Raw genomic sequence first — 12,354 nt, forward strand, 5'->3', positions numbered from 1 at the left:
TTGCTTAAAATATTTGTTCTCATCAAAAAAAATTAAATTGAAAGCAAGTTAAAAACATATTAGAACACAAAAGAAAAAACCATTTCCTCCCAATTTTATTGTGGTAGTTCTCTCCTCATCACAAACAATAAGTCCTCCTAACTATAATCTTCTTTGAGATTTCAATTTTCCTACTTCGTCGCTTTTTGAAGTGTTGGGTTTTGGGTTTAAAGTGATCCTATCATGTTCTTTGTTTGTTATTTTACTACCCTTGCTTTAATGCTTTGATGGATTCTTTGAAAAAAATAATTTCCGTTAGTGGGAGATGAAGAAGGATATTTGATTTTTCAGTAGATTTCAGGTTAGTAAGGCATGTCATGTCCAGACAGGGATCTGGACATGACATGCCAAGGGGGGCTGGAGGGGGCCATGGCCTCCCTAAAATTATGGAAATTTTTTTTAGTATAGGTAAAAAAAAAAAAAAAAAAAAAAAAAAATTTAATATTGCCTGTATAGGTAAAAAGTATAAGTGTCCCCCCAAATTTTTTTAGTTATATATATATAATCTATTACATACATCGGATCTTTACTTCTTTTAACTTATTTTAAATCTTTTTTTTTTTCAATCATTCCTTGAAATATGGCTCAATTTTGGGCTATTTTTTATTTTACTTTTTTTTTTTCACAAAATGGGGGGACGTAATTCTTTCCCTCCGTAACAATGTCAATCCCATTCTCTCTCTCCACTTTGTTTTTTCTATTTTCAAATTGTATGATTTTGATTTTTGAATATGGCATCTCAATTAATCAAAGTTTATATTATTTTCATCAAATCAAACACTTCAGATTCAAAATTCTCTCACTTTACATTTTGATTTTTTTGTTTCCAAATCACTTTACATTTTGATTTTTCTATTTTCAGATCTATGATTTTGAACTTGATGGATCTCAAAAATCACACCAAATGGTGGCTCTCTTCGTTTTCAATCACTGAAAGTACAATATTATTTTCCAAAAAAATAAAAAATCAAATTGCTCTTGTTCAAGGACCCAATAGCGGAATAGGTAATCAATTTTCACCAATATTATTTTCCAAAAAATTAAAAATCAAGTTTGCCTAAAATTTTTTGTATGAATATAATGAATAGTAATGTTATTTTGGCTTATTTTTTTTTTTTTTCAACTCCAAGATCGTGGCTCCGCTCCTGGTCATGTCATTGGTATGCCCAACCAATCAATATGCATAATTCAATCAAATTAGTCTCGTCTACACATAAAAATTACTCTTAACCAATTAAAATAGTGCATGATCATTGGCTGGGTATGCCAATTACATGGTATATCCTGATTTTTTCATAAAATGATGTAAAGAAGGCGGAGGAGTTTTGTGAATTGAGCTTGATTGGCAAGTTATAGGGCAAGAAGCCAATTGACCTTACAATATTGAAATCTATTTTGCTATTTCCAAGTAAGTGGCATTATTATTTGAGAAAATTAAGGGAAGTGGGTAAAATTTGATTCTTTTAATGTGGGGTGCAAAAATGGAGATTAAATAAAGCCTAAATCATATAATTATTCTTAACGGGTGTCGCTTTTATGCTCCGAGAGCGGAAGCGCGCTTACGCTCCGTGCGCGTTTTGGTTCAAATTCTCACTATTTATGACTTAATTCTGCCGCTCTCCCGCTCCGGCTCTCGAATTCACTCTCGCTCCCACTCCTTTTTTATGTGATTTAGAATAAAGTAGATAATTATGGGTATAAACAATGCTTTATTTATTTTTTAATTTTTTGCTTTGTTTTTTGGACCGATAAAGAGACCATAGATATGAAAAAGTTGATTAAAATGTAAAAAATGGAGACAAGTGATGCACACTCTTGGCACAAAAATGAGAATCCAACGATAAAGGAGAGAGCACACTAAGTTGGTGCTTGGGTTGGAGTAGAATTCAAACGTGATGGGCCCAAGGCAAAATAGCAACACACCAAAACGGGCAAACTTATTTTGAATTAGCACTTGAAGAAAAGACGGCAGCCAATAAAAATAAAAAGTGGTAGAAGAATAAGTGAGCTTCCAAAAAAAAAAAAAAAAAACAAAGGTCATTGGTATTTCGCGGCTTTTTAAATTGCAAAAGTAAATGCTTCAAGTCTTTCAAGTTAGGTGAAAAAAAAAAAAAAATGTCTTTCAAGTTAGGGGTGCCTCGGATGAAATTGGATTAAGTATTAATTCTAATTTGATTTGCTCTTAAATGAATTGAAAAAATCTTAATCCACTCTCAATCTGAGAAAAAATCTTAATTGATATATATATATATATTAATTAATGTTGATAAATTAAAATTTTATTTATTGGACTATAATTAAAAAATAAACAATATTAGATAATTTGGAAAAAACTCCAATTCTCATATTGATAGTGGATTAAGATTTTTTCAATCCATTTATATATATATATATATATATATATAATATTCTTAGAATATATTAAATAATTATTAATTAATACATTCTTTGAATATATATATACTTATATAAATTTTGCGGATCGGATCGGATTTTTACAGTCCAATCCATGATCCGACCCATGAGGTACGAATTTAATTTTTTGGAATCCGTCAACGATCCGTGATCCGATTTGCATGAATTGGATCGGATCAAATTTGCGGATTATTTGTCCACCCATATTCTAAATACACTGTGTGAGTTAATTAGACTCGTAAATTCGGACGTCATGAATTCAACTCTCAGAAAACGCACCAAATCTAAATAATATGTATAATCTAAATAATATGTTTGATTTACAAATTATTGCACATATTTAATTTACGACAAAAAGGTTGGTTTAGACAAATAAACTGAGCATGCGTCTGAGTTTTTTTTTGGATTTTAAAGCCACCGAAATAAATATATATATATATGAAAAATGGTGGTAATTACAAAAGGGGCCATTAGGCCAAACAAACAAGCCCAAAAAAAGCCTACAAGAGATAAGTTCAGCCAAAACAAACAACCTACGTTAACGGTTTTGGAGAACCGTTAATGGATGGTGTAAGAGCACAATTCTAGTGAAACCCAGTCAGTAGCATTGCCGCCGGCGAGACTTAAGCGACCTTGGAGGGGGACAACAACAAGAGGTGGACAAATTTCAATCTTGGAGAAAATTCAATTTCAAAATTAAAGTCACTGTGGAGCAAATCTTTTGAAGCACAATCCTCTGAGTAGCTTTCTTTTTTTTAATATCCTTTCATTACGCTCTTCCCAAGCATACGTCTGAGTTTCTTAGTCCATCTGTGGTCATGATCGATCTTGGTATCTAAAAGTTTGCAAGATATTATACTCAGGTGGGCACTCTTTCTGCTTTCTTACGTGAATGATGTGTTTATAAAGCAATCCAACTAAAAGTGACAAATATGGGTCTCCTGCTCAATAACTACTGTTTACCCGTATACAGGGGCGGAGGAGAGGGGGGCTGGAGGAGCCATGGCCCCCCTAATTTTTTTATTTATTTATTTTTTTTTTCGCATAGGCAAAAATAAAATAATATAGCATATATAGTATAAAATCTATCCTTGGCTCCCTTCTAAAAAAAAAATATCTTTAATTGACAACTATTAAACTCGATAAAAACTGATTCGTATAAAAATTTAATATTTAATGTGACTATCTTAAAATTTCAACTCAAACACTGTTCTTTCCATAATGTAACTATCTTAAAATCCTTCCAAGTCAAGCACGATTCTTTCCATAACCTTATTATCCTACAATTCCCTCTCATACATGATTCTTTCCATCACTTTTTATTTATTTATTTATTTTTTTTTTATTTATTTATTTATTTTTATTAGAATGCTTTTATAAGAATTCTATAAGAAATTAATATTTACAAAATCTAGAACAAAAATTTCATTTGAAGTTTTGAATATCAACAAAAATTGATGATTTAAGAATTTAAATTCTTATTTTATTAATTTGTTTGTGTTTTTTTTTTTTTATCACTGTTATTGTTTTGTTAAATTTTCAATTGTTACTTTTATTTTTTTAAGTTATTTTTTGTTTTTTGTCTTTTCGGTAAATAGAGAGAGTTATTCAATTGAATTTTTTTTATAAATGCCAAATCTTATTTGTGTTTGTTTAGAAAGTTTGATAAAAAATTTCTTTAAATAATTAGTTTTTTTATTTAAATAAATTGGGAAAAATTTAGATAGATATATTTTTGTATGAATATAATAAATAGTAAAACATTTTGCCTACGTAATAATTTTTTTTTTTTTTCAAAAGTTCTAGCTAGGTAATATTATTTATAATTTTAGCACCCCCAACCTCAAGATCCTGGCTCCGCCTCTGGCCGTATAATTAAAAGAAAAGAGGAATGATACATTTTCTTTAGTATTTGAAGCGTGGTAACGGATATTCAATTTAAATATTTTTTTTTTTTCTTTTGTGACTTTGCATATGGTGTCCAAAATATATTGATAAACTTATTTTTATAATTTAATTCAATAAAAGTAAATATTTAGTAATTTTTATTATTTTTTTTAAGACCATTTAAAAAATTTAATGACTAATTCATGAGTTCTAAATCCTAACAGAATATATATAAATATATAAGAGGTATATCACAAAAAAGTTACCATTTGTGAGTGAAAATTTAAAAAAGCAGTAAATAAGATAAATAAATTTGAAAACTAAAATAAAGTAGGTAGTAAAATGAATATTTAATTTATAATAGAATGTATAACATGCTCTTTAACACAAAACTATCATTTCTAATTCTTCATCAAAGATAAATATCTCTCTTTTGAAAAAGGGACCCAAAACTTTAGAAATTGCTAGATCCTCAAGTTTGAATCACGTACTAATTATGAAATCTACAAAGAAATAAAATGCATAAGTTAAATTCAAGCAAAAAAGTTCCGAATTTCTAAACTCACCAATTATTTCGAACTTAAGTTTTTATGCTAGTTTTGGCCTTTGGAAACAAGAAGTCGGCAAATCCAGCCGCTAGAGTGTTTTTGAAGTGGAAAAAAGTGTATTAAATTGACTGCAGGAGCATTTTTTATAGGAAATTTTTTAAAAATTCTCAGTCAATTATATACATTTTTTCAAATGAGAGGGCATTTACTTTTCTCGATTGCACTCCACTTACTTTTTTCTTTTAAAGAAATAATAATAACTTCTCTGAATTCGTTAATGCATAATTCCTTATTTTATAACGTCAAAACTACCCTTTATATAACATTATTTTTTATTTTTTTATTTTTGAGTCCAATCAAAATAAATAATTTATTTAACAAAGTTAACTTTTTTTCAAACTTGAATTCGATTAGATTCTCGTATTAATGTTCACCATTTAGTAATACAAGGGTGAGATAAAGTTGGACATAGTAAGATAAAAGTATATTTTCATAAAATAAGCGATTGACAGTGAGATAAAAGTTACCATGAGATTAATTTTTCAAATGATATTTTTTTTATCAATTCGTTTTGCTTATAATATTTAGGCCAATATCAAACATATTGCGTTGGCTAAACCAAACAAAATATCAATTTTAAAATATATTATCAACAATTCATCATAACTCAAAAAACAAGTGAAATTAGGTTTGATTATCAAACCATTTCACCATGCATTATAAAAACTGAAATTTAAGATAGAATGGTGAAAATAAAATTAAGCAAAAGACATTACCAGTCCAGAGTGCATTACTATTTCAAATGGTTTAGTAATTAGGAAACGGGCTTTTATATTTTCGACGATGGTGTTCGATTCCATGCAACGTGAACAACGCTCAATGGGCTTCACACATATTGGTCATAAAACATTTAAATCCATTATATATATATATATATATTTCTCTACTTCTTAAATTCATGAATTCCTATCTTAAGTTCTTCGAAGGTAATCACAATAAAACTTGTATTATTTTTATCTACTTCTTGTAAAGGAAGACTCAGTGTGGGTAAGTTTTCCATCTAGAGTTAGATAAGAGATATACAGAGTAAATTTACGGGAAAATTAAATTTTAATTTGATTTGGTCAGAAATTGATGATATTTGGTTGTAAAGTGTAAAATACAAGGGGAAAATTGACATTGTCCAGTGTTGTTAATGTTTCGGTTAAGTGTAGAAAATCCTCATGTAATATAAGTATTGTACACAAATAGTCCCTTTATTTTGAAAATGTGCATTTTAATCCATAAAATTTAAAAAATGTGCAAATAAGCCTCTCTGGTCATTTTTTGGTCAAAATTTACATAAAATAAATTTAAAAATCCTAATTTGCCCTTCTCTTCCTATCCTGCCTTTTTTTTTATCAGTTGGGCTTCACTCGTTTAACAATGGGTCTTCTCCAATTTTTTTTATTTTTTTAATATTACATAAATTTTTGTACACATGTTTTTTTTTTTTTTTTTTTTTTTTTGGGCTTCCTAACCAATCAGGGTTGAAAGACATGTGTCCTTTCTAAAATGATAATTTTACCTTACTTTATTTTTTTTAATATTATTTCATTTTACTGGCAAGAAGGTATTATAGTCTTTTTATGTAGACAAGGGGAGTATTTGCACCAAATTAAAAGTAAAGAGATGTTTTATACCACATATGAATTTTTTTGCACCATAGGAGATTTTTTGCACTTTTAACCCCTAATGTTTCAAAAAAATGTTGAAACAACAGAAAATTAAGGAAATCAAAGGGACCCATTTGATGTCACATTCGATGTTGGTACACCTGAATTTATATTAAATAAGCCACTAATTTTGTGTTTTTGCAGTTTTTTGTAAACAAACATATTGTAATTCCAATTATTTTGTGTATAAAGAAGTGAATAAAAGAGAAATATAACTGTTAGATTTTGTACTGTTAAACCCCTCCCTCCCCTTTGCTCCTGCTAGACAAAGGGAAAAAAAGAAAAAAGAAAAAGAAAAAGAAAAAGAAAAGAACAGCACAGTTTGAGCTTAGGTACGTTTGTAGCTTTGTGGTTTAATTTGGGCCTAATTTCGTATTGGGCCATTTTCTGTCTAAATTCTTCTCTTTCAATAAATTTGCTTTAGGAAAAAAAATAAATAAATGAATTTGCTTTACCATTCAAAACAAACCAAAAAATAAAAAATAAAAAGATGCAAAATCTGTTAACATATTCATCAGATCTCGAAACACAATCATCATTAGCTACATACAAAGAGGCATCACTACAAAATTATACAAAGAACTGCACCCCAAACCAAAACCAATGTCTCTAGTGATAAAGATGCTACTGTATGGCTCTTCCCTAAGTTTGCCACACTACCTGCAGCTGAAACACGTACACAAATAAACTTCTTGACATAAATTAATTTTATAATCACATTTTTAGCACCCAAAATTAAAAATAAGTGGAACATTTTGCTTATAAAGTTTTTTTACATAAACTTATATTTTTATTTTTTATTTTTTATTTTTACACACTGTTTATTTGAGGGTCTTAAAAAATATATAAAAAACAAGTTTAAATATCAGTATTATTTTATACAAAGTAATTATTGCTTCTGTCCCAAAATAATTAGATACTTTGAGAACTGTTACTCACATTTCGATCCCAAAATAATTAAGTACTTTGAAAACTGTGACCGGAGCTAATGTACCTAATTATTTTGGGACGGAAAGAGTATTTAATGACTCAAGCTACTGTATTGCAGTATCAACTTACCACATTCTCTGGTAGAATTCATGGTGCTCGAACATATGCAGTGCATCCCTTCAGTCTCAACATCATACCCGCACGCGCCACCGGACTTGGTGCAGCGGTCACACCCAGTATCCGGCATACTATAGGACAACTTGATCCCATACAACCAGTCCACTGGTGCAATGCCCTTCAAACCATCACTATCATAAACAGTGGTGTAGTGAGTACAATCCAAGATATTCATGCTCATATACCTCACAGTATCATACCCAGTAAAGCAACAAGCCGGCGAAGAAGTGTTGGACACGAGATGAAACAGCCGGAACGAAGTGCATGCTCCGTACAGCTCGTCACACGAGTGGCCGGAGAAGTTGAAGCAGAGAGATTTGTAGTGGTTGAGCACCGGGGAGTCGATGGAGCAGTTCATGAGGGCGAAGACTGTGTCCGGAGACGGAGGAATGATGGCGGACTGAATGTCGGACATGATGAAGTCGTGGTGAGGTTGTAGAATGGAGCAGGTGGACATGGCCGGGTCGTAGATAACCATTTTCTTCTTCTCGTAGTCGATGGACTGGACTTTGTAGTTACCGGAGGGAGTTTGGAAGAAGAGGTCGGTTGAGCAGTTCAGCATTTTCCGGTACTGTGGGGCGCCGCAGCCGTCGTCCACTCCGAACGGGTAGTTCACGGTGATGCTGCCGCAGGAAGTGCGGCATAGAGAGAGAGTAAGGAGTGGGTGGAGTGAGAGAGTTAAGCATAAGAGGAGGTTGAGTGTAGACATTGTTTTTGATGGTTTTTAGGTTTCATGGGATTTCAGAGGTAAAAGGATTGTGGAGATGGTGGAAAGGGCAAAAAGAGCTATTGCTTTTGATGGGATGTTTGGTTATTGGTGTTTAGGAGGTGGGGGTAATTTGATTCTGACCGTTGGATTGATGGATCTTCGGAATGGGGAATAATCAACGGGTCTCCGTGATTTTCTCCATTGTTACAATGACTTTTGACCGTTTGACAGCCTGGTGTGGGTTCCACATGTTGAAAAAAGAGTGAAAAGTACGCGGCTATCATTTGATTGATTTGCCTTTTGGCATTTGCACATTATCTTATGTTTGGTTTTTTGAAAAAAAGCACCACATTCACACCATTTGTTTTTTTTAATTTTATCGGAAGGTACATTCACACCCATTGTTATTTGTGTCAAAACACAACTTTTGGGTTGGGTCTAATACTCAAAATACACTCAAAATGTAAAGTGTTAAAGTTTTAGATGATAATTAATTAATAAATAAATATTTTTTATACTTTAAAATTTTTTAGGGTTCAGAATTTAGTGATATTCAAATTGCATTATCAAACGCACTTAATTGAATAAATACTTAATTCGTTTAGAATTAAATGTTAAATTAAGTTATTAAACAATATTGAATAATCTTCCACTTTTTTCATTAATTTTTTTTTTTTTAAAATATGTCAAATTTATGATTTTATGACTTGTACAATTGCACTTCATTTTTGTTTAAAATAATAATAATAATAATAAGAAAATCCCTAATGCTACGTTTGGTGTGCAGGAATGGAATGGATGGAATGTCCATTCCAACCATTCCTTTGTCTGGTATGCAACTTAAGGTGGGAATGGCCATTCTATTGGAATGAAAATCCATTTCTGTGAATGAAAATCCATTCCACAACTAAACCTATGGAATGGCCATTCCATTCCCAAGTAATTTATTTAAAAATATCGACTTCCCAAAACACCATCATATTCCAAGTCTAAAAACCACCATCACCTTCCACCAAAATCATCTCCGCCTTTCACCACCACCACCACTACCACTGCCTTCCACCACCACCGACTTTCCATAACCAACCGCTTTCCACCACCACCACCGTCACTGCCTTTCACCACCGCTACCATCACCGTTTGCCGCAACCACCACCGCCGCCTTTCACTACCTCCTCCACCACCACTGTCATTACCTTTCACCACCTTCCACCACCACCGCCGTCATCGCCTTTCATAAGTTCATTAATGCATCATCTCTCTTACCTTATTTACTTCCTCTACTACCTCTCTTTTTATTTTATTTTATTTTTTTCTTTTTGGTGAGGCTGAGAAATTTATTCAACTAATTTTATTAGAATAATGGTCAATGTTAAAATCAATTACAACTATTCAAAGCAATAAAATTATTATGTCAAAATTATGATTTTATGACTTGTACAATCACTTCACTGTTTTTTTTTTTTTTTAAAGAAAATAATAAGAAAGTACGTAAGTTCATTAGTGCATCATCTCTCTTACCTTATTTACGTCCTCTACTACATTTTTTTTTTTTGGAGGCTGAGAAATTTATTCAACTGAAATTATTAGAATGATGGTCAATGTTAAAATCAATTACAACTATTCAAAGTAATAAAATTTAGAAATTATTGATTTATGATATTTACTTAACACTATATTTTAAATGAATCATATCATGTCATGGTTGTATAAAATACACATCTTTTTTTTTTTTTTTTTTTTTTCTATTTACAAAATCCTTATTTTCGTAATTTTATTGTTAAAATAGTTAAAAAATTTTTTATCAAAGATTCAATGAAATTTCAAAGTAATTATTAAAAATCACATTCGGAGAAAAAAAAATTCAAACTAAACTCAACTCATGAAACAGAAAAGAAAAATAAAATTACCATTCTCATCACCATCCAAATTAATTCTTAAAAATCACATCAAGTAAAAAAAAAAAAAAAAAAAAAAACAGAAAAGAAAAATAAAAGATAAAATTACCAGTCCCATCACCATTAACATCAAATTAAAGAGTTTAACGGGTCATGAAATTTTGATAGTTATTTAATGCTCTTATGCTAACAAGATCAATTACTTCGTTTAACTCTGTTATTTATTCACTTGTGAGATCTTTCATTGTTACTTACAAAGATTAATATCAAAACCCTAATGAGATAGAAGAAAAAGTTAATTGAAAGTAAAGGAGGAGTTGGGAGAGCTTGGAAGCAAGAGAAAAAGAAGGGTTATCAAAAACTTGGATCCCAAAAAAGTTAATTGAGGAAAGAGGGGCGACAAAAATATCTTATATAATGAAATGGTAGTTGTGGTTTTAGAGAGAAATAATTATTAATTTGTAAAGTTATGGTTAAAAGTGTCATTTGATTTAAAATTAAAATGCAAAGAAAAAGAGAGTGCGAATATGGCCTCCCTCTCCCTTTATGAATAAATTAAATAGATACGACCAAAGACATTAGTATACTAATACTTTCTTGCCTTCTAAAATACAAGGTCAAAGGTTCAACTCTCTGTAGCAAGTTGTTAAGTGTGTTTTGTTACCAAAATAAAAATAAACAGATAAAATTAGAGTCCATATGATCTCTATAGCAAGTTGTTGAGTGTGTTTTGTTACCAAAATAAAAATAAACAGATAAAAATTATAGTCCATATGTTTTAGCCATGAACATATGCATAATAAATCACTTACCAAAAAAAAATCACTTACCCAAAAAAAAAACATATATATCCTAGTTGGAAAATGTTACACTTTTTTTTTAATATATATTTTTATAATTAAAGGGCAAGCTTGTGTATATATAGAAGATAATGTACATGGAGCCCCAGCAGGGGATAGAGAAGAAAACATGAAAACAACAAAAACAGTTGGCTTCTTATGAACCCACTAAATACTACCAAACAAAGTACGAACTAAACTTTTCCAAATCAGCCCCAACAGAGAAAAGCAAATTTATAAACAAAGAACATTTTTGAACATAACTGATCCTTTTATAATCCATTAGGGGCTTGTTTGGCAACCGCTTTTATTTCGTGTTTTTACTTTGAGTGTGTTCAATACTATTTCAAAACTTGTTTGGTAACGTAAATTTGTTGTAAGATTTTTGGAAGTAAAAAAATCAAAATCCTTATTTTTGTAATTATATATATATATTTGAACAGTACTTTAATATAGTGTGGAAGCTAACAAAAGTATCATTTTTATACTTCTGATTATGGCCTCAATTTTGGAAGCGCTTCAGTACTATTCAAATGAAAACAAAGGTTGTCAAACATACTTCGTGCTTTTGTTTTACTACAGTACACTAGCAAAAGTAAAAAACACGAAACAAAAAATTAGCCAAACCGGACCTAAATATAGCACATTTGATAGACCGAATAACATTATGACACTAGCCAAGAGTGTCCACATGTGTTGGAACATGCCTGCACAAAGAGAGTATGAAGATTTGTTTCACTTCAAATGAGTTGACGGTCTGAACTTTTTTGTCATTTTTCATTTTCTGGAATTTTTCTGAACCTTGAGGGTATTTTTATCTTTTCTCGTTTTGCGCGCTAGACACCTTGGGGTGTACCGAGAATGTCTGAGAGTTGGTTAGAGCATTTCCTTGAGTTTAGGACTCTTAGAAATGTAATGGTTGCTATTTCGGCACTTTTCTATTTTCGGGCCGGAAGGTCTTGGGTGGAACTATTGTCGCGTACAAGGGTTTTGTTTGGGTCCATTTGCCCTTCATTCATTTTTATTTAATTTTTATGTGGTTATAATATAGTTTGTATGCATATGTGTGTGTGGTGGGAAATAAAAGCAAAAAGGTGGATATTCTTAGTGGTGGGACCCCCCACCACTTATCCATTGTTTTAGTGGCCAAGAGGCCACATTTTGGCCTCAAATTCTCTCTCTCCCTGGCAGTTCTCT

General features: G+C 31.0%; 1 protein-coding gene across 1 annotated transcript; it reads right to left on the reverse strand.

Annotated features, from left to right (window-relative positions):
* Positions 1 to 7,093: 7,093 nt before the first annotated feature.
* Positions 7,094 to 8,498, reverse strand: LOC132295588 (uncharacterized). Its single transcript, XM_059794150.1, has 2 exons — positions 7,664 to 8,498; positions 7,094 to 7,270 (listed from the first exon to the last, which is right to left on the reverse strand). The coding sequence occupies exons 1-2, from the start codon at positions 8,418 to 8,420 to the stop codon at positions 7,167 to 7,169; spliced, it is 861 nt and encodes a 286-aa protein (XP_059650133.1). The 5' UTR covers positions 8,421 to 8,498; the 3' UTR covers positions 7,094 to 7,166.
* Positions 8,499 to 12,354: the final 3,856 nt, after the last annotated feature.

Source organism: Cornus florida, unplaced genomic scaffold, assembly GCF_030987335.1.
Source record: "Cornus florida cultivar Cherokee Brave unplaced genomic scaffold, ASM3098733v1 CherokeeBrave_3.0.0_Hap2_Chr01, whole genome shotgun sequence".
Lineage (NCBI taxonomy): Eukaryota > Viridiplantae > Streptophyta > Magnoliopsida > Cornales > Cornaceae > Cornus > Cornus florida.

What these genes read in the sequence shown, in the direction of transcription:
- LOC132295588 (XM_059794150.1), bottom strand. Translation starts at nt 8,420, where the DNA reads ATGTCTACACTCAACCTCCTCTTATGCTTAACTCTCTCACTCCACCCA. An exon ending in GAATTCTACCAGAGAATGTG is followed by an intron (nt 7,271 to 7,663) that starts GTAAGTTGATAC and finishes TACGTGTTTCAG; the next exon opens with CTGCAGGTAGTGTGGCAAAC.